Source organism: Phyllostomus discolor, chromosome 4 (assembly GCF_004126475.2).
Source record: "Phyllostomus discolor isolate MPI-MPIP mPhyDis1 chromosome 4, mPhyDis1.pri.v3, whole genome shotgun sequence".
Classification (NCBI taxonomy): Eukaryota; Metazoa; Chordata; class Mammalia; order Chiroptera; family Phyllostomidae; genus Phyllostomus; species Phyllostomus discolor.
The window spans coordinates 150512089-150533790 of record NC_040906.2 but is presented as its reverse complement, the minus strand read 5'-3'; the positions used below and the strand labels follow the sequence as shown (position 1 = coordinate 150533790).

Below are 21702 nucleotides of genomic sequence, written 5' to 3'. Positions count from 1 at the left end.
CTCCAGTGAATTCTCCTATGAGGCTGGGAGTTTCTCCTGCTGCTGTAACCCCCACAGGTTTTTATAGCCAGAGGTTTTGAAGTTTTTGTTTCCTGAGTTGGAACCCTGGATATGTGCTCCCCAGTTGTTCCTCTTGGTTTACTTGCACACAAATGTAGGACCGCCATCTGCCGCCTCGCTTCCTTAGTGCTCCCCTGCTGCCTTGCTGAGCATCCTCTCCACCCTGGCTGCTGGTTTCAGCCCCTCCTACCAGTTTGGATAAATGTTTCTTCCTTAGCTCCTTGATTGTTGGAGTTCCATACAGTTCTGTTTTCTGGCAGTTCTGGTTGTTTTTTTCATTTTCAATTTGTTGTCCTTTCGGTTGTGCAAGGAGGCAAAGTGTATCTACTTATGCCTCTGTCTTGGCTGGAAGTCTATTCAAATCAGTTCTAAGTGTTCTGGTTTCTTTGGACATACTTAAAATTTTTATCTTGGATGTTGATTATATAATATGATGTCTTAATTTTTTTCTATTTTTCCTCCTGCATTCTGAAAAATCTTGAGATTGGATCACATAAAAAATTAATTTTCTGTAATGTCACTTTCTTTTCTCTAAAGTGATTCTTTTTCTCTTTTCTATAATAGTTTTGTTTTATTAACCTTCCCTTTCATCTCATTTTGTAATGTTTTTCTTCTTACCTGGTTTTTTCTTCTTACTTGATCTTTCTTTTTCTTAAGAGGTTTTGTCCTCTGGCATCCTACTGAGATATAAAACTTTTCTAAAACTTTATTCCTTATTAATGGAATTTTTAAATGGAATTTATTTTTAAAGTTCTATTTTTTCTATGTCTTTTCATGATGGTGAAACTTCTCTTCCTTGAATAAGGAAAGATTCATTTAGTCCTAGTACTTGTTAGGTGACAAGGATTGTAGATTGTTGTTTTCTGCCCTCTCTTTAAATTTTAGTTGCCAGTTGACGTTCATGGCAGTTGTCTGGCTGAGACTGTGCTGGAATGTAATGCAGCATTATTTTGTACCCTTACTATGTGATCTTCTGAACAGATGGAGTATATGAATATTCTATTTTCCAATACATTCTTCTCTCTGGGATCCTCCTGTCTTTTTTCAACTAGTGCACTTGTATACTCTGCCTCTCCCACCCCATCTCACACACACAAATAAAAGAAATTTGGAAAAAAGTGGAATGATCTAATAATCTCTTAGAAGATACATTCAATATCTTGTTGCTTTTCTGCTCTTGGAGTCATATTTTCTTGTGCAGTTTGATTGCTTTACTAAAATTCTATGGAAAATATTTTTACAATGATATGTTTATTGTTTTGAAAATAAACTGTTTGCTATGTAGAATGAAAGAGTAAAGTGTGCGGCAATGGTAAATTTACAGTGTGAGTGTGCAAAACACAGTTTTTTTCTTGTATTATTAATTGATTGTTATGTTATTTTCCATATGAACTACTATAAACCTACTTTTGCTCCACCCTGTACATGAGGATCTCCTTTCTAATAAGTGTTGGGAGGATTAAACAAAGAATGACAAAAGCTATCCTTTTACTACATTTAATTTTTCAAGGACATATAGTCATCTACTTTAATAAGAATTAGTCAAGTATTCACCTATAATTTTTTTGCATACTTTGCTAGGTAGGAAGTTTAGGTTTATTTATATTTATGTATTTCATCTGCCATTCAGATTTATTTCCTAGGTATTGTCTTTTCTTTAATTTTTTTATTTTATACCTAAAAATAAGTTTATAGTTCTTCAATGTTTGTCCAAGACTAAGTAGTTCAGAAAGAAAATCTAACCATAAGGTTTGTTATTTGTATATACAAGTGTTCTGTTACTTTATCAATGTTGTGTTTTTTTTTTTGTATCATAATAAAAGAAAAATAACCTTTGAGAGTTTCTTATTGTAACTGTGGTTGAAGAGAAGAAAGAATCTTTGCCTAAATATGAAGGCCTATTGTTTACACATAGAGGTTTTCAATGATTATGCCTAGTTTTTATGTAATTACAGATATAATAATGAAACTGGTTTTACTTAAAAATAGATGCAAGATAAAATGAGAATAACTTTCTATAATCTCATATTTCTAGTGTTCAGTTTTGCATTAATATCATTCATTATTGAAACTGAATATGGCCTGATGGATCCTTTCAGTCTCATTCATTTACCACTTCGGAGGAAATTTTAAGAAAATCACAGTAATACATAATAAAGAGAATTCTTAATTGCTTTTGTGTTGTGATTCTCAATTTTCTGTTGTCCCAGAAAACATTTTTGATTTAGTAAGTCTTGTTACTGAAACATGAAGAAATTATTATGTCTTAAGCCAGATATATTTTAAATATTTCTATGAAAGATTCACATTGTAATGTGGGATAATTTCTGTGTTTGCTCAATATAATAGTTCAGTTATTATTATTATTATTATTTTTTTACAGTTAACATTCAGGAGATATATCTTAGTAGAGTCGGGAAAAAAGATTATTGGCCTCTAAATTGATTAGGAGGCTCTTTTTTTTCAAAAAAGTCTGATAGAATAATTGTTCTAACCAACTCTGGTTGTGAATCTACTGCAGGTTAACAAAGGCACAGGATTGATATATTACACAAATATCTTCAAATTCAATTGAACACTTTAAAAAAAGTACTAACTTTCATCAGTGTAGGCCAGTACTTTGATATTAATACCCGACCTAATAGATTTTTTAGAGTTTTTAAGTGAAAGACTGAAGTTAAATAATAGCTTTTGCCCTTTCCAGTTGCTTAGAATAACTGAACCCTCTATTGGTCATTGTTGAAATGATGGAAGGTACATAGCTTCGTTCCTCCAGCATATGAGCTTAAAAGTAACTTTTATACTACATCTTAATGTTTTTAATTAACAAAACTCACTACGCTCATCACATTGCTGGAAGAGTAGAATATTTAATACCTTCAGGCTTTCTTAAAACCTTCAATATATGTTTCAGTTCTTCCCCAAGAACTGAAAAGATGATATATAAATGGGAATAGAGACATGGCTAAGAAATATAAACTTTGTAGTGGGTAAGGAAAATCAGGGATATAATATATTTTTAGTTGGATTTTATGTCATGGTTATTGAACACACAACTTAGTAATTTTTATGCCCCAAGCTGAGCCAGTCTTACCAAAACTAAAATATGGGAAACTTGTGTGTTATTGTTGGACTGCAATAAAATTTTAAAATAATTTATAAAATTTGTAGTAGGATTGATTTGTGGCTACTTATTTTATGTGATTTTTTACTTATTGAAGTATTATTTTAAATATATTGTATAACGTTCAGTTGTAGAAAATTTAGTCCATGATGATGACTTCACAGGGTGCAAGCAAAAAGAACTTGATTAAGTACTCCTCGTATATGGCATAATCCTCTTATCTAATTAATTAGGTATGGTTTTATGTTTATTCAGGAAGACATTCAGAATTTACTTCAGAGAAGCTTCATATTCATTGGTTCAAGCATTCTGCATAAGACTGTTTACTAGGTTTTGTCTTTTTTTCCTAATATTAAAAAAATTAACCACATATTTATTGCTTTTATTTTTCCATTATAAGTTTTATTATCAAAAAAGTAGATACATTTTTTTCTACTTACTTTGAGTTTTGTTTACTAATATATTGCTTAGAAATATTAACTAACCTCTTTTGTTTTTCTTTTAATATAAATAGTTTTACCTATTTATATTTTGTTTAAAATTTTAATGTATATTTTTATTCTGTGTGTTTTGTCTTTTATTCTTTACATTTCTTTATTCTCTTCTCTATTATTAGAAAGCTTTTTAGAATGTTCTATATTCACGTTTGTTTTTTTAGTATATGTATATATTTTTAAAGATTTTATTTATTTATTTTTAGAGAGGGAAGGGAGGGAGAAAGAGAGAGAGAGAAACATCAATGTGCGGTTGCTGGGGGTCATAGCCTGCAACCCAGGCATGTACCCTGACTGGGAATGGAACCTGCGACACTTTGGTTTGCAGCCCGCGCTGAATCCACTGAGCTATGCCAGCCAGGGTTCGTTTTTTTTAGTATATTTGATTCTATGCCTTATATTTTAGTTTGCTTTTTAGTAATTTATTGAGAATAATGCATTCTAAAATTTAGCAAATTCTTTTTTCACATGTGTTTTAAATAAAGTTCTTCATAGATATATACTATATACTGAAATGTACATTACAAGTTTTTAGCTTCAAAAAATTTTCACAAAGAGAACAAATCTTTGGCACTGTTACAGAAATCCAGAATTCTACCAGTATACCAAAGTCCCTGGATGCCTTCCTGATTTTTATCCTCTGTCCCCTTCTCCCCAGCAATTATCACTGTGCCCACTTCTCTTTTAATAAGTATTACATGTAATTGTCTTTGAACTCTATATAAATGTAAAGAAATATTATATAATGTATTTGGTGTGTTTGGCTTCTTTTGGTTAACATTTGTACAATTAACCTCTTATTATATGTAGACATAGTTTGATGATTTTTACTGCAGTGTAGTCTGATTGTACTATAATTATCCTTTCTATTGATAGATATTTGGGTTGTTTCTATCTTGGATTCTTACAAATAGTTTTGCTGTGAACATTTTAGCACACACAGGTATATTACATAGGAACAAAACAGGAAACAGAGACAAATATGTGGTCACTTGAATTATGACAAAGGTCACATAGTAAACAGTGGGGAAAGAGTGCTGTTTGGTAGTGTTTGGTCAGTTGCATCCTGTATCTCTCTTCTTTCCCCAAACCCAGAATTAATTTATAAAAAATTGTGTATTTATTCTTATATGTTTAAACTTCAGTCACCTTCAAAGTACTCTCCATTTGATGCAACATACCTATAGAGACTTTTTTCCTCACTGCTCAAAACAGTTTTTGAACTTGTCAATTTTGATGCCTTTTAGTGCTTCTGACATTTTTTGTTTCAACTGTTCCACATCAGCAAAATATTTCCCTTCAAGGACTTTTTCCATCCAAGAAAACAAAAGAAAGTTGCTCAGGGTGGGATCAGGTGAATAGGGAGGGTGGGGCACAGGGATCATGCTGTTTCTGGTCAAAAACTGCTGAACGCTCAGCATGGTGTGGGCAGGTCTACTCATAAATTGCCCATCATGAAATGGGCAAATGTGTTGAAAGAGTCTTCAAAAAAAATTCACTGAAGCCGAACTTAGCCTCTCACAATGCCAGCTGGTACGCTGATTCAGATGGGTTCCTTAGAACATTCACGTAGTGGGGGAAGCCTGTGCTACGAGGGACTGGCCCTCTAGAAGATAATTCTGTTTTTGTTTTTGGGGGGTATGCCCCCCTTGTGTATTCCATTGTCTGAATGTGCCACAATTATTTTTTCAGTTACTTACAGAAGGAAATCTTGAATACTTCCAAGTTTTGGCAGTTACGAGTAAAGCTGCTATAAATATCCATGTGCAGGTTTTTGTGTGGACATTTGAGTAAATACCTAATGAGTCTGGTTGCTGGGTCGTAAGATAAGAGTGTGTTCAGCTTTGTAAGAAACTTCCAAACTGTCTTCCAAGGTGACTGTCCTATTTTGTCCCACCAGCAGTGTATGAGAGTGCGTGTTGTTCCACATCCTGTTCAGTATTTGGTGTTGCCAGCGTTTTGGGTTTTGGCCATTCTAATAGGTGTGTAGTGGTATCTCATTGTCATTTCAATTTGCAGTTTTCTAATGACATATGATGTTGAGTATCTTTTCATATGCTTACTTGCAACCTGTATGTCTTAGGTGTTCAGGTCTTCTCTCCATTTTCAAATTCATTTGTTCATTTTCTTATTGTTGAGTTTAAAGAGTTCTTTGTATATTTTCGGTAATAGTTTTTTATCAGATGGGTTTTTTTCACATATTTTTCCCAACTTGTGATTTATGTTCTCCCCCTCTTGACATTGTCTTTCGCAGAACAGTTTTTAATTTGAATGAAGTCCAGTTTATCAATTATTTCTTCATGCATTGATAACTTTGGTATTGTGCCTTAAAAGCCATTGCTGTGCCTAGGGCCATGTAGATTTTCTCCTCTGTTATTATCTGGGATTTTTATAGTTTTGTGGTTTGAATAGGTCTGTGATCCATTTTGAGTCAAATTTTGTGAGTGGTGTAGGAGATCAATGAGGTAGAGTAGAAGAAAATGTCAGTAGAGCTGATAAAATTGAGGGCCTTGGATCCTAGGATTCTGGGTGGATTGTCTGTATATGGGTGCTGGCAGGATGGTGGCACTCATAAAGAAGTAGACTTTGACTCAAGGGCTAAAGGTCTTGTGAGTTTGATAGATGGCATTGAAAAATTAAGGTTAAGGGTAGAGTAACTGGTGGATGTGACCAGGAGATTAGGACGTTATACAAAAGTAAAAAGAAAAGTGTTGGAAATAGCTTTAAATTGCTGTGATAATGCACATCCTATATTTTGGATGGGAATTATGGTGGGTCATGTGTTTATTAGTTGCTTAAGCTCTTCATCCCCTTCTCTAGAACTTGCTACTTTCAGTCTTCTTGGAGCTCTTCAATCATTGAGCCTCACCTTGCTTCCTCTGTTATTTTTTCTGTTAGTATAATAAGACTCTTCCTACTTGAGATCTTACTATTAATGTCCTTCTCTTTTCTGCAGTTCCTTTGAGATGCTAAAAAGGCATTTTAGAAAAAAAGATGATTTGTATTACCCCCTTTACCTTCTAAAAATATATAAAAATTACTTCTGGGGGATACTTAAGGTAAGGAAGAACAATATTTTAATTTATGAATACTTTATTCTAGTTCACAGGTATTATCACAACAACTATATTTCTGAATTAAAATCTCCCAATACTTTGCCATGATTCTTGAATTATTAACCAAAAAAAAGGTTAAAGATATTAACAACATAGTATTGTCTATATTGAAACTTTTATTATGGATATAATTTTATTTAACAAACAAATGAACAGAATCCACTTTTCTTCTATTTATTATGAGTCTGAGAAGAAAAATTTCTAGCCACATAAATGGTTTTGGAGACTTAATATGGTTTGTTTTTTAGAAGAGAAATAGTGATTAAATTTGTGAAATTCTATTTATTACTGATTTTTGGAGAGACCAACTTAATATCATTAAAATTATTCTCAGTATTCATTATACCAAGATCATTTTCTCCTGTTGATGATGGTTTTTGCAGCACAATGACAGCAAGTTTTAAACTGTGATGTGAGACCCGTAATGAATGAAATGGGTTGCTGTCTTCATAGCCTTATTTTATCAGCAAACATGCATTAATCTTTAGGATGACTATATTTGGTTCCACATGGATAAAGTTAAATTAGACTTCTGGTTAACCTGATGCCTTGAGCTTATATTCTTAGTCTATCTATTTTTTAATGATAGTGTATTTGACTAATATGTTTTTAGGTGCTTAAAATATTCAGGAGTAATTAGATATGATACCTAGCCTCACAAAGATTATATTTGGATAGAAGAAATCAAACTGTTAAATGTTGAATCATCTTAGCTCTGTAAAGATGAAATGTTTTAAATCTAATGGGTAGTGAGGGCAGGGGTCATGGGAATAGACTTGGGTGATGAAGGAGGTGTAAGAATAAGGATGAGTTAGGTATTGTTTATGTTCAGAGTTGGGCATAGTATCTGAAAGAAATGGGCCTAAGAGTGTTTGTGCAAGTAGAGAAAAAAAAATATGGCTACCTATTACTTTTGATGGGATGACCAGAAAAACCAAACTGTAACAGACCCAAGAATGTAGCTTTTAGTCCTGTCTAATATGTATGAGGTGAGATAAGTATACTTAATCCAGAAATATGGCAAGAGGAGCTGTCTGAGAAGAAAAGCATTTAAGTGAAAGCCTTACATATGTTTAGGAATCTTTTAGGCATGTTAGACTAGAGTTATTTATGCTGTAGAGTATAAAGTCTTCACATTCTTATTCGGAAATAATGAGAGAGTAAGTCTCTCTCACCCTATCTCTCCCTCACCCCCACTCCCCTTTCCAAGGATGTGATTACATCCAGGAAAAAATGAAGGTTTAGATAATTACATATCTAGGTCTCCTTTTCTAAATCTTGGTAGTGTACCTCAGTGTTTCATCAAGATGTAATTAGGGTAGATTTTATTACTGATATTAGGAAGCTCCTAAAGATTTTTTTGAATGTTATTTTCAAGTAGAATCTTCAATGATTCATAGTTTTATATACTTCAGAATGACAGAATAATAATTCTAGTCAGTGCTTTTATTGTTAAGTGCATTACTCTAACAATACCTAAAATACACTTTGCTTAGCCTTACCTCTGAAACCTATTTAGTGTCAAGTACCTCATCATAAACTATGGGTCTCTTCTGCTGGTTCTGTCCATTTCTTTTCTTCGTTCTCAAGGATTTTCATTTTTTTCCATATGTTTATCATTGGCCTTTCTTTTTGCGTGTTCATAGATTTCCTGGTCATAGCCTAGGGACTTTGAGGGCAGATCCATGTTCACATATGCTGTGTGCACATGCGTGCGCCCCTACACTAGGCTGAAGTAGGATGGGGCCTCTTGGGGAGAGAATGTAAAGGTAGCTGCACCAAAGAGAAATAGTAAGAATTTTAAGTTGCATTTAGAGATTAATGGCAATATAGCTATGAAAGCAAGTATTCTTTAATGGTGTTAGTTAAATCTCATGAACCATTTAATCTTTGCTGCATTAAATAGTTGACAAATGTTTAAGTACTAGAAATAAAATCACTGTAACAGAAGTATAACATTTTGCTATTTTGTTCATGAAGCATTTTATACAGTGATCTAGGTAAAAATCTTAAGTCCTATTTTTATGGTTTTGAACTTTCTATGCTCGCTTAAAGTTGATACAAAGAATACAGGAAATGTTATATGTTTTTTATACTGTGGAAAACAAAGTTTATTTCTTAAAGTCTCCTTCCATTTTCCTGGTACTTTATTGGGCTATAAAACATGTGTAGTTTACAGATAAATGCCATTTGATATCTCAGTATGGGTTGCCCTCATCCAGAGATACTCAGTGTCCTTTAAAGATCTCATCTGGGGTGTCTAAACTGGGTCACTTTACCCATTAACTGACAGGGCGACGATGGCATCATTCTATAGACTGCCATGGCTTGAATAGCCTCTTGGCAATAATGCCCAGCAGGGGAAGTCATATGCTTTCCTGCTGACGGTTGTGATTTGGAGGACAGTCTAAATTGTGGCAATTAGAGAAATACAGTGACAGACACTTTTATTGCAGTGAATTTAGGTCAACCGCACAGTCCCCTACAACATTGCCCACCATTAGACACTAGCTGCAAATGAATATGGGAGTCCAGGGCCACCCTCACTTTAGACCTGCTGGCTACAAATCTGAGGTTCCCAGGGAGTCCTTCAGGTTCAATAGTTTACCAGACAGACTCATAGAACTCAGGAAAGCACTACACTTACCATTACCATTTTACTGTAACTAAAGGATACAAAATAAAACTGGCCAAAATTTAAAAGCCATGCCAGGTAAAATCTGGGAGGGGCCCAAATGTGAAGGTTCTGATTGTCCTGTTACCTACCCCTGGCTAATATGTATGGCAATATTAGAATATTGCCAACCAAGGAAGCTCACCCATGTGTTCGAAATCTGAGGTTTATATTGTGGTTCAGTCACACACTGTCTGCATGGCTGACCTTTAGTTTCTAGCCCCTTCCAGAGGTTTGGCTAATACATTTAGTCTCCAGTTTCTCTGGAGGTCAGAACTGATAAGGGCATATTCCACAGCCCCATCATAAATCATATTGTTAGGTTCTCCAACAAGCACAGATAGTCTCATCAGGCAGGACATTCCAGGATCTAGAGATCAGCTCCTTGTAGTGGGGGGCAAAGGCCAGATGTCTCTTTTGGTAGAGTTAGTGCTTCAGTACACACTCAAAGGATGTATTTTTGAATGAGATAGATTGTTTTGCAATTTACCATATTGTTCTTTGTTCAAAATCTTAAATTATATTTTATAAGTAAATATGATTTCCCTTTATGCTCAAATTATAAACCTCTTCCTTGGTTTCTTTATCTCTGTGATTTTTTTTCTTGTGAAATTCAGACCAGCCACTCTTGCAGCTTATTAGTTTTATTTTTAATTGTCTCATGTATTTATGGCTAAGTATTCCTTCTTTTCTTCCATTCCTTCCAAAAATGCTAAGTATCCTTCCAGACTAATGTGTCATGCTTTTCTATCCACAAAAAAAATACTCACTTATACTTCTTACCAGCTGCAATCTGGATAAACATTTTAAAAAACATTTAGTAGAGGTTGCTTTGAAAAAAAAAGAACTTAAAAAAATACATGCTAAGGAAACTTGGACTATAGGCAGTGAGGCACATTAAAGGGTTTTTAGATGTGACCGTGACATAACAAATTGTTTTGAAAGTCAGTTCTAGCAGTAGTTAGTAGAAATTGGTTAGAGAATAGAAGTGAACCCACAGTCAAGAAGACCAGTTAGGAACCTTTTACTGTTGTCCCCATGGGAGATAATGAAGGCAATACGGGGTGGTTGGTGAGAAAGTTATTAACTATGAATGGTGATTTTAGCGTTTAAAAATACTTGCTCCTTTAATAAGCTGTATGTGCATCAAATCAACAACTTTTAAACATCTTATAAATTTTAATGTTTTTATTTTACACAGCTGCTTGGGATATAATACATTCCATGTATATTCTACCTAACCAATATATTTATATTTGCTTATCTTTAACAATCTTGTCACTGTGCAATTCATTTTTTATTTATTTAACACATGTGTGATGTGAGAATTTACTCTGTGGCAGATTACTATAAATAGATGTTGAGGATACAGTGATAATAAGATGTGATTCCTGACCTTAAAATGTCCACAGCTCAGTTTGGTAATCAGACAATCAAACAGGAAAATCCTGTGGTGGAGAAAAGCACAGGTGCTATCATAGTATGTCAAAGGCACATGTAACCTAGACTGGCAGTGTTAACCCCTGCTTTAGAAAAGTAGGTTAAGAACATGGATTCTGGAGCCAGAATGACTTTGGGTTTTTAGTTCCCTTAGTTACTTTTCTATCCCCTCAGAAATCTTTAAACATTTTTATTAAAAGCATTTACTGTAAAATTACTGTTTTGTGTGTATTTAGGTAGGCCCCAGAAAGTTTAAGCTCATACAATATTTATTTATTTTTTTAATTTTTAAAATAAAAAAAGATTTTACTTTTAAAATGAGGGGAAGGAAGAGAAAAAGAAACATCAATGTGTGGTTGCCCCGGCACACCCCCTACTGAGGACCCTGTCTGAAACCCAGGCATGTGCCCTGACTGGGAATTGAACCAGCAACCCTTTGCTTCACAGCCTGGTGCTTAGTCCACTGAGCCACACCAGACAGGGCACATATAATATTTAAAAAATATGAATTTGCTTGTAGATGAAGATGCCCTCTGCAGCTCATCATATTTCTTACTAGTCCCTGTAATCTTATATCCAGTCCCGTTCAGGCCTGGCATGTAGAGGCATTTGAGTTTGTGACTTTTGAGACCCTGGCATTAGTTCTTCCAGAACAGAGACTGATCGATCTTTTTTAAATCTCAAACACTTGCTAGAACGGCTGTCAGTTATTGGCACTAAATGTGCATTGAATGAATGAATGGATAAATGATGCCTCAATTATGAGATTAAAAATAAGATTAACAACCACCCAAAATAGTAAACTGTATTTTCTAGAGAAATTTTGTTTTTAGATTTTCTAATTTGTTGAGAGGGTTTTACGAGAGTTATTTTGCTTAATTTTCATTGCAGTAATATGGGTTAATAAAAGAGCCAATGAGAGTATTCTAGAGGCTATTTATATTTTGATTGACCAACTTTAATATTATAGTTATTTAGGCATTATTAGTAAATAATAGAAATCAGTTCATTGTTTTTATCAAAGATGATGATACTGAATTTTTGTTGAGCAAAAGGGATGTGTTTTATAGAATGATTCTATACTGATTAGAGGAATATTGAGGGTACAGAAGCACTGGGTAATCTTAGCCTAAACCAGAAGTTAGACTTTGGGAGATGAAAGAAGAATAAAGAGTCATATGAGGGGGTGGTAAAAATAAACCTTGAATTTTGTTATGAAACCAGGTAAAAATATCAGCAGATACAAGCTACTATATTGAGTCTTCTGAGGCAATGAATTGGGGTTATGTGGGAATATTTGCTCAGAAAACTTCTGATGTGAGTAGAATACTCCATAACAGAAAGGCAGAGGTAGTTTATTCTTTTCTTGTTTAATATTATAATATAATGAATTGATGTTGCCAATTTCCATTCCCAATTACATTGGGGATTCATTTTCTTATTTGTCATCTTAAGCTATCATTTTGCTTCTTTCCAAAAGATTCCTTGCTATGCTTTGTAACTTTACAGTTTCTCTTTTGTTTCTCGTTTCTAATTTCAAGCCACTTTGCATTATCTTTCTCTACTTATGCATTTATAATGATTTGGTTTTCAGTTACTTCCTGATTTAAAGATGTATAAAGTATCAATGCCAGTCAATCACCTGGTATAATCTTAGTTCCACCCGTGGAAAGTTACATGCCTTCTGTAGGATATTTATGATGGTGTTTGTGATGCTATTATCTTCACAGATAAGCAAATGTAAATTTTATAAGTAAATTTTATAAAATACTATCATACTTTATTAATTATTACTTGATATATCATGTCTACTATTTACTAGTATGCCCAGGCTTACATTATCATTGGGTCCCCAGGCATTCTGCTGCTCGGTGGGTTTCCAGCATTATTAGGCAGTCAGGAAATATCGACCCTAAGGAACACTGAATGAAATTATTGTTTTATTGAGATGTTACCATCCAACAAATTATCTAAGAAAACCTTAGTACTTCTTACATAAGAACACCAGTGCATTCCATAAATTAGTTTTACTTAAAATATAGAAGAGGAGAAAAATAGGATAGTTGAAAAGGATAGGACATTCTGTTTTGGAATATAATATTAGAGACAAAAGAATACCAAAGTGAGTTTTAAAATTATTTGATATTTAAATTATTCAAATAAAACCTGACATTTCAAGCTATGATATTTAACTAAGTTTTTAACTCTTTTTGATTCCTTGTAACTACTTCTTCCTTGCATACAGTGTCTGACATAAACTTCTCTCAAAGGCTGCCCATCAACCTTACTTAATACAACTTGCTCTGTTTGGTTTGACCCATTTATAAGCCTGACCTCACTATTTCTTTGAAATTTAGTCTCAATGACTTTATTCTGATTTAGTCACTTTGAGTTTGGCAACTTATCCCTGGCTCTTATTCCTACTTTAAAATTTTAAGTCAGACATACTATTTTCTAACTACAACTTCCATCTTTAAAGACTCGCAAGACATTTCATCAACTTCTCCGCCATCTACTGAGCCCTGAACCTCTTGGACAATGTCTAGGTCTGAGGTTCAGGGAAAGTGGTCCTCTTCATTGGTGGTCCAATCTCAGGCTAAGTGGCTCCTTCTTGCATCTGTAGTCCTAGTTTCTTAGGGTGGAAGTTGATATTGACTTGTGATCTTTCTTTTTTTCTAATTAGTTATTTAGTACAGTAAATATTCCTGTAAGCACACTTTAGCTGTACCCCTCAAATCTCAATTACTGTATTTTCATTTCATTCAATATGAAATATTTAAATTTTTTCCTTTTGATTTTTTCTTTTATTCATGTGTTATTTAGAAGCGAGTTATTAAGTTTCCAAACATTGGGGACTTTCTGGATATCTTTCTCTTACTGATACATAATTTTTTTTTTAAGGGCAGTTGTTGTTTTCCTTAAGATTTTATTTATTTATTTTTTTAGAGAGAAGGGAAGGGAGGGAGAAAGAGAGGGAGAGAAACATTAATGTGTGGTTGCCTCTCATGCATCCCCTACTGGGGACCTGGCCTGCAACCTAGGCATGTGCCCTGGCTGGGAATCAAACTGGTGACCCTTTGGTTCACAGGCCTGCACTCAATCCACTGAGCTTCACCAGCTAGGGCTTAATGATATATAATTTAATTCTTTGTGGTCAGAAAACATTCTTTGTATTACTTGGACCTATCAATGTGTTGTATGCACTTGGGAAAAATTGTGTTTTCTCCTCTTGTTAGGTGGAATGTCCTATAATTTTCAGCTAAGTCAAATTGTTTCAGTGTTTGTGTTCTTACTGCTTTTCTGTCTGTGTTCTATAAACATCTTTACTACTGCTCTTTGATTTTCAGTTTTGGTATGGGGTTAATACCCAAAGTTTATAAAGAACTTATACAACTCAATGCTAAAAAACCCCAAACAATCCAATTTAAAAATGGGCAAAGGGCCTGAATAGATAGTTCCCCGAAGAGGACCTACAGATGTCTAATAGACATATGAAAAGATGCTCAATGTTAATAATCATCAGAGAAATGCAAATTAAAACTGCAGCGAGATATCACCTCATACCTGAGAGAATGGCTATCATCAACAAATCAACAAAAAACGTGCTGGCGAGGATGTGGAGAAAGGGGAACCCTTATGCACTGCATGGGGGAATGCAGACTGGTGCGGCCATGGTGGTAAACAGTATGGGGTTTCCTCTAAATACTGAAAATGGAGCTGCCTTTTGACCCAGTGCTCTCACTTCTGGAAATATATCCTAAGAATCCTGAAACACTAAATCCAAAGAATATATGCCCCCCTCCCCGCCATGTTCATTGTAGCATTATTTATAATAACCAAGATCAGGAAATAGCCTAAGTGGCCATCAGTAGATGAGTGGATTGTGGAGTAAAACTCTGTGTTACATTTACACAATGGAATCCTATGCGGACGTATAAAAGAAGGAAATCATACCTTTTGCAACAGCATGGATGGATCTGGAGGTTATTATATTAAGTGAAATAAGCCAGTCAGAGAAAGACAAATACCATGATGAACAAAATAAACTGACAAAATAATAACAAAGGCATGGACACATGAAACAGACTGACAGCTGTCAGTGGGAAGGGAGGGTGGGGGACAGTGAAAGGAGTAAGCAAAGAACATATATACATAACACATAGACACAGATAACAGGGTGGTGATAGCCAGGGGGAAAGAGGGGTGGGGACTAGGTGGAGGTGGTCAAACGGGGGTAGAATGAGGATGGAAAGAGACAGTGCTTGGGGCGGTGGGCACATGATATAGCGTGCAGATGTTTTATTGAGTTGTTTGCTTGAAACCTGTATGGTTTTGTGAACCAATGTTACACCAATAAATTCAATAAAAAAAAAAAAAACAGAACTACTTGCTCAGAAATAATAGGAGAGCACTGAGTGTATAACTCTGCCCTTGAGTAGATAAGACATTGAGAAAACTGTTACTTCTATTTTGTACTGTATATCCCTTATAATGAAATTCTGTGCTTGGAAAATATAAAAAAGACAAAGTAAGACAAAAAAGAAAGGTTAAATTTTTTTCTGCTTGAGGGATTAGGAAAAACACAGAAAATGTATTTTTGGATTGCTTTCTCCATACCTGAACTAGCTGTGGTTACAGCTTCTCAGAGGATTCCCCCCATCCCTCTATCCCCAAACAGGTCTCTCTGTTATCTCCTTTGTTGTATATGTATATTTATTTATTTTCCAAATATTTGATTTATTTATTTTTAGAGAGAGGGGAGGGGGAAGGGAGAAGGAGAGGAGAGAAACATTGATGTGAAAGAGAAACGTTGCCAGTTGCCTCTCATACTCCCTGACCAGGAACTGAACCTGCAACTAATCATGTGCCCTGATTGGGAATTGAACCCGGCATCCTTTCACTTTGTGGGGCGATACCCAACCAACTGAGCCACACCTGTCAGTGCTATGTGTTTATTTTTAATTCCCTTTATCTATTACTTCCCAGAGATTCTATTTTTACTTTGTCATTGAGGCCAGTGCTTTTAATCTACAATGAATTTTAATTCATATTAAAAGTTCTTTTTGCTGGCTCAGCAATGCATTTAAAAATATGCTATTAGCATTTTGTTCATCATTTTGTCTGTGGTAGTTAGGACTGTTATTCAAGGTATCTAGCCCTCCATGGAATGGAAATCTTTATGTATTAAAAAAAAACTTATATTAACTTATGTTCCTCTGGACCATCTCTCCCTCCCATTTCGTATTTCAGTTCTTGAAATTTAAGAAAGTTTGTACAAAGGTTACAGAAGTTTAAAATACTTTAAAGTGATTGTTTAATTTTATTTATTTTATAGCTACTTGAAGGAAATTTTGCCAAAGAAGTTAGCCATGAAATGGATGGACTTATTTTTCAACCCACTGGAGTAAGTTTGTGTGTGTGTGTGCATGTGCGTGTGTGCATGTGTGCATAAAGTACTTTCCTCAGACTCATACTGCTCTGTGTGGATTGCTTGTGTAATCACTGTTTTTTTCTAAAACCGATTGTTATAAAACATTTCATCTATGATGAATATATAAAATAGTGAAATGAACAGTTTTTTGTTTTTCACTCAGTTTAAGAAATAAACATAGCTGATCACTATTTTTCAAGAAAGCCAGTTTTTTAATATAATAATTTTCTTGTCCTTGAAAATGAATGTTAATTTGTTTTATTTTACTAGAAATCTATGAATAATGCTATATTAGTGCTTATTTCTTACTGTAGGCCAATATACCTTTAAGTATTAACATTTCTAAAACTTCATTTTGCTGTGGATGAGTAAAATTCAAAGAGTTATGTATACTTGAAGAAAAATACAATTTTTTGAATATTCCATGTCAAATTTCTGAAACTCACTAAAGGACTTTTGCCAACTTATCAGTCAAATCATTTATTTGGAGTAAGTTTTGTTTTACTCTGTATCAGGGTTTTGTAGCCTCAGCACCATTGATGTTTTTGGCATGGTAATTCTCGGCTGTGGGGAGCTGTCCTGTGCATGATAGGATGTTTAGCAATGTACTCTGCCTGTACTTACTAGATGTAGATGCCAGTATTCCCTGTCCTTTCCACCTCTCCAGCCACTGCTTAATTTTCCCTGGAGAGCAAAATTGCCTTCACTTGAGACCCTGTGCTTTATAGGACAGTGTTTCTCAAATGTGGCCTGTGGACAGCTGCATTGGCACCACCCAAGAAGTTGTCAGGAAAGCCACTCACCCCAGATTTAGTGATCAGAAACTGCGAATGGAGTCCAGCAATTTGTGTGCTTTAACGAGCTCTCCAAGTGAGTGATGCATGTTCAAGTGTGAGTGCCACTACTCTATAGAAGAGAGTTGTATTTCCTATGGTACCCCTCAGCATATGCTGCATTTTGCCTTCACTAACTCTGTCCTTAGAAATTAGGGCATTGGCTAGTTGTGAAGTTATATAGAGAGGCATCAAGCTAGGTACCTAGAAAAAAAGGAAGGAAACTAATATTTTTGAACACTATGTATGAAACACTCGACTATATATGCTTTGCGTATGTAGTAAAACCTGTCAGTGCTATGTGTTTATTTACAGTGCTATTATGCAAGTTAAGATAAATGTGATATGTGATTGGTTTCTGTCTTCCATCTAGCCTTCCTTGCCAAAGAGATAAAGGGAAAATCTGTGGTTGTAGGAGGAGGAGATGGAGGGCAGATTTAGAGGCTTGGGACAGAAATTGTAGAAAATTCTATTTTAGGAAAGATAGAACTTAGATCTTTTAAGTTTCAGTATTTTTCCAGGCCTAATCTCCCTAGACTGAAAGATTTAAAGTCTAAATATAATGGTAATTAAAATAAACATTGTGTTAAACTCATCGTTAAGACCCATGCATGTGTGAAATTTTGGTGGTATGTAAGAGAAGTGGCCTGACCATAAGTGACTGTGATGTTTAGTATAGTCAGTTGATTTATTAGTCTGTTCCCATTCTGTTACCACACTTCTTGTGACAATGATTTTGTAAGTGATATCAGATAAGTCAAGACTCCCTGCTCTTTGCCAATATTTTCTTAAATATTTGTGGATATTTTGTTTAATGTATACATTTCAGACTCAATTTGTCAGATTACCCAAAAATTCTTCTTGGGAGTTTATTTGGAATTGATTTGAATTTAGATTAATTTGGAGAAAATCAGTGTTTTTATAGTGTTAAATTGAATGAATAAAGTATAGCTCTTCTCAGGTCTTTTTCTGTTCTCCAGTTGAGCTTAAGTTTTTAATGGTTGTTAATCCATTTTTTAGATATTTAGTAATTTCCATTTTTATAGTAAACAGTGCCTTTGAAAAAATTTGCTACTTCTAGTGTACTGTAACACTGTTGATTGATTTGTTGACTCAACAATCTTGCTGAACACTTTTAGTTGTAATAATTGTCTAGTTTTATATATTGGCCAGTACTTTTAGCAATAGTTTAAATGTTGACTCTCATTGGATGGAGGAGAGGGGGACATTGCTTTATTTTCAGCCCCAAAGGAATGTGCTTAAATTTTCTCCATTATGTATATTTTTGGTAAATTTTAGTTAGATAATTTTTATAATTTTAAGACATTTTTGTTTCTCTTTTTTCTGTTTTTAAAATTTTAATCTTTATTGTATTGTTTTTCCACTACCATTTAGTCCCTTTATACCTCCTCCCCCAGCAATCACCACACTATTGTCCATGTCCATGAGTCCTTTTCTCTTTTTCTCAGTCTATTCACCCCCTCACCTCCCTTCCCCATCCATAGCTATTATCTTCCTCTCCATCTATGAGACTGTCCCCATTTTCCTTTTTAGTTCAGTTTGTTCATTAGATCCCACATGTGAGTGAAATCATATGGTATTTGCCTTTCTCTGACTGGCTTATTTCACTTAGCATATTTTTCTCCTGGTCTATCCATACTGTTGCAAAGGATAAAACTTTCTTCTTTTTCACAGCCTAGTAGTCTTCCAAATGTGTAAATGTCCCACAGTTGTTTTATCCATTTATCTACTCATGGGCACTTGGGCTGCTTCCATATCTTGGCGATTGTAAATAATGCTGCAGTGATCATAAGGGTGCTTATGTTCTTTCGAATTAGTGTTTTGGGTTCCTTCAGATATATTCCTAGAAGTGGGTTTGCTGGGTCAAAAGGCAGATCCATTTATGATTTTTTGAGATATCTCCATACTGCTATCCACAGTGGCTCCACCAACCTGCATTCCCACCAACAGTACAAAAGGGTTCCCCTTCTCCACATGCTTGCCAGCACTTGTTTGTTGATTTATTGATGTATGATAGCCATTCTGACAGGTGTGAGATGGTATCTCATTGTGGTTTTAATTTGCATTTTTCTGATAATTAACTAACATTGAGCATCTTTTTAACTGTGTATTGACCATCTGTAGGTCCTCTTTGGAGAAGTACTTATTCAGGTCTTTTGCCCATTTTTAAATTGGGTTTTTTTTTTTTTTTTTGGTGTTGAGTTTTGTAAGTTCTTTATAAATTTTGGGTATTAACCCCTTATCAGATGGTATCGGTGAATATGTTCTTCCATTTTGTGGGTTGTCTTTTTATTTTGTTGATAAAATAAAAAGACAACCCACGAACCTTTGCTGTGCAAATCCTTTTTAGTTTGATGTAGTTCCTTTTGTTTCTTTTGCCTGGGGAGATATATCTAATAAAATATTGCTATGAACAATGTGTAAGATTTGATGCTGATGTTTTCTTCAGTGATTTTTTTTTAATGGCTTTGGGTCTAACATTTAAGTCTTTGATCCATTTTGAATTTATTCTTGTGTGTGGTATAAGAAGGTGGTCTAGTTTCATTTTTCTGCATGTATCTGTCCAATTTTCCCAGCACCATTTATAGAATAGACTATCATTAGCGCATTGTATGTGCTTGCTTCCTCTGTCAAATATTAATTGACTATAAAGGTGTGGGTTTATTTCTGTGCTGTCTATTCTGTTTCATCGATCTATGTGTCTGTTTTTATGTCAGTACCAGGCTGTTTTGATTACTATGGTCTCATAGTATTGTTTGATACTAGGTAGTGTGATTCCTCCAACTTTGTTCTTATTTCTCAGCATCGCTGTTTCTATGTAGGGCCTTTTGTGGCCCCATATAAATTTTTGAAATATTTGTTCTAGTTCTGTGAACTACAGAACTAGAATTGGAATCTTGATAAGAATTGTGTTGAATGTATAGATTGCTATGGGTAGTGTGGACATTTTAATGATGTTACTTCTTCCTATCCATGAACACGGTGTGTGCTTCCTCTTTTTGTATCTTCTTCAGTGTCTTATAATTTTCTGAGTGCAGGTCTTTTACATACTCAGGTTTATTCCTAGGTATTTTATTTTTTGTAGTGATTGTGAATGGGATTGTTTTCTTAATTTCCCTTTCTGTTAGTTGGTTACTGGCATATAAAAATGCAGCTGATTTCTAGATGTTAATTTTGTGTCTTGCTGCTTTGCTGAGATCATTTATCAGTTCTAGTAGCATCTTGGTGGAATCTTTGGGGCCCTCTGTGTATAGTATCATGTCATCTGCAAATGATGACAGTTTTATTTCTGCCTTTCAAATTTGGATGCCTTTTATTTCTTCTTGTCTAATTGCCATGGTTAGGACTTCCAGTACCATGTTGAATAAGGGAGGTGGAAGTGGACATCCTTGTCTTGTTCCTGATCTTAATGGGAATGCTTGCAGTTTTTGCCTGCTGTGTATGATGCTGGCAGTGGGTTTGTCGTATGTGGCCTTTAATATGTTTAGGTATGTTCCCTCTAATCCCACTTTGCTGAGAGTTTTTATCATAAATGGGTGCTGGATTTTATAAAATTCTTTTTCTTCATCTATTAATATGATCATGTGGTTTTTAGCCTTCATTTTCTTTATGTGGCGATCACATTTGTTGATTTGTGAATGTTGTACCAGTATTGTGTTCCTGAAATAAATCCCAGTTGATCATGGTGTGTGATCTTTTTTATTCATTGCTGTATTCGGTTTGCTGATATTTTATTGAGTATTTTAGTGTCTGTGTTCATTAGGGATATTGGCCTATAATTTTCTTTCTTTGTAGTGTCTTCATCTGGTTTTGGAATTAGGATAATGCTGACCTTGTAAAATGAGTCTGGGAGTCTTCCCTTTTCTTGAATTTTTTTGGAATAATTTGAAAAGAGAAGGTATTAGTTCTTGTTGTACTAAAACTCACCTGGTAAAATTCACCTGGGAAGCCATCTGGTCCAGGGCTTTTGTTTGTGGGGGTTTATGATTACTACTTCACTTTCACTAGGTGTAATCTGTCTATTCAGATTCTCTGATTCTTCCTGATTTAATTTTGGAAGATTGTATGTTTCTAGGAGTTTCATCCATTTTGTCCACATTGTCCATTGTTTGGCATAGTATTTTCTTACAATCCTTTGTATTTCTTTGGTGTCAGTTATTTCTCTTCTTTCATTTCTAATTTTATTCATTTGGGTCCTCTTTGGTGTTTTTTTTTTTTTGTGTGTGTGAGTCTGGTTAAAGGTTTGTCAGTCTTGTGTATCTTTTCAAAAACCTAGCTCTTGGATTCATTGGTCTTTTGTATTGTTTCTTTTTAGACTCTTTCATTTATTTGTGCTCTTATCTTTATTATTTCCTTCCTTGTACTTACGGTTGGGTGTTGTTTGTTGTTCTTTTTCAAGTTAGTTAGATTGTTTATTTGAGCCTTTTCTTTTTTTGGGGAGGGGGCAGTTAGGCCTGTAATGCTTTGAATTTCCCTCTTAGAATTGCTTTGCCAGAGTCCCACGGCTTT

At 34.6% G+C, this 21702-nt stretch overlaps 1 protein-coding gene across 3 annotated transcripts in view; it reads left to right on the top strand.

Moving 5' to 3' along the window:
• Nucleotides 1-21702, top strand: part of RNGTT (RNA guanylyltransferase and 5'-phosphatase) — a 241954-nt gene that overhangs the window by 92662 nt on the left and 127590 nt on the right. For 2 of the 3 annotated variants that reach the window (XM_036024453.1, XM_028509315.2), the window contains exon 12: nucleotides 16244-16312. The exons of the other annotated variant lie outside the window; for it this stretch is intronic. In XM_036024453.1, coding sequence (XP_035880346.1) covers nucleotides 16244-16312 — 69 coding nt within the window. The remainder of the gene's footprint in view (nucleotides 1-16243; nucleotides 16313-21702) is intronic. 3 annotated transcript variants of the gene reach the window in all.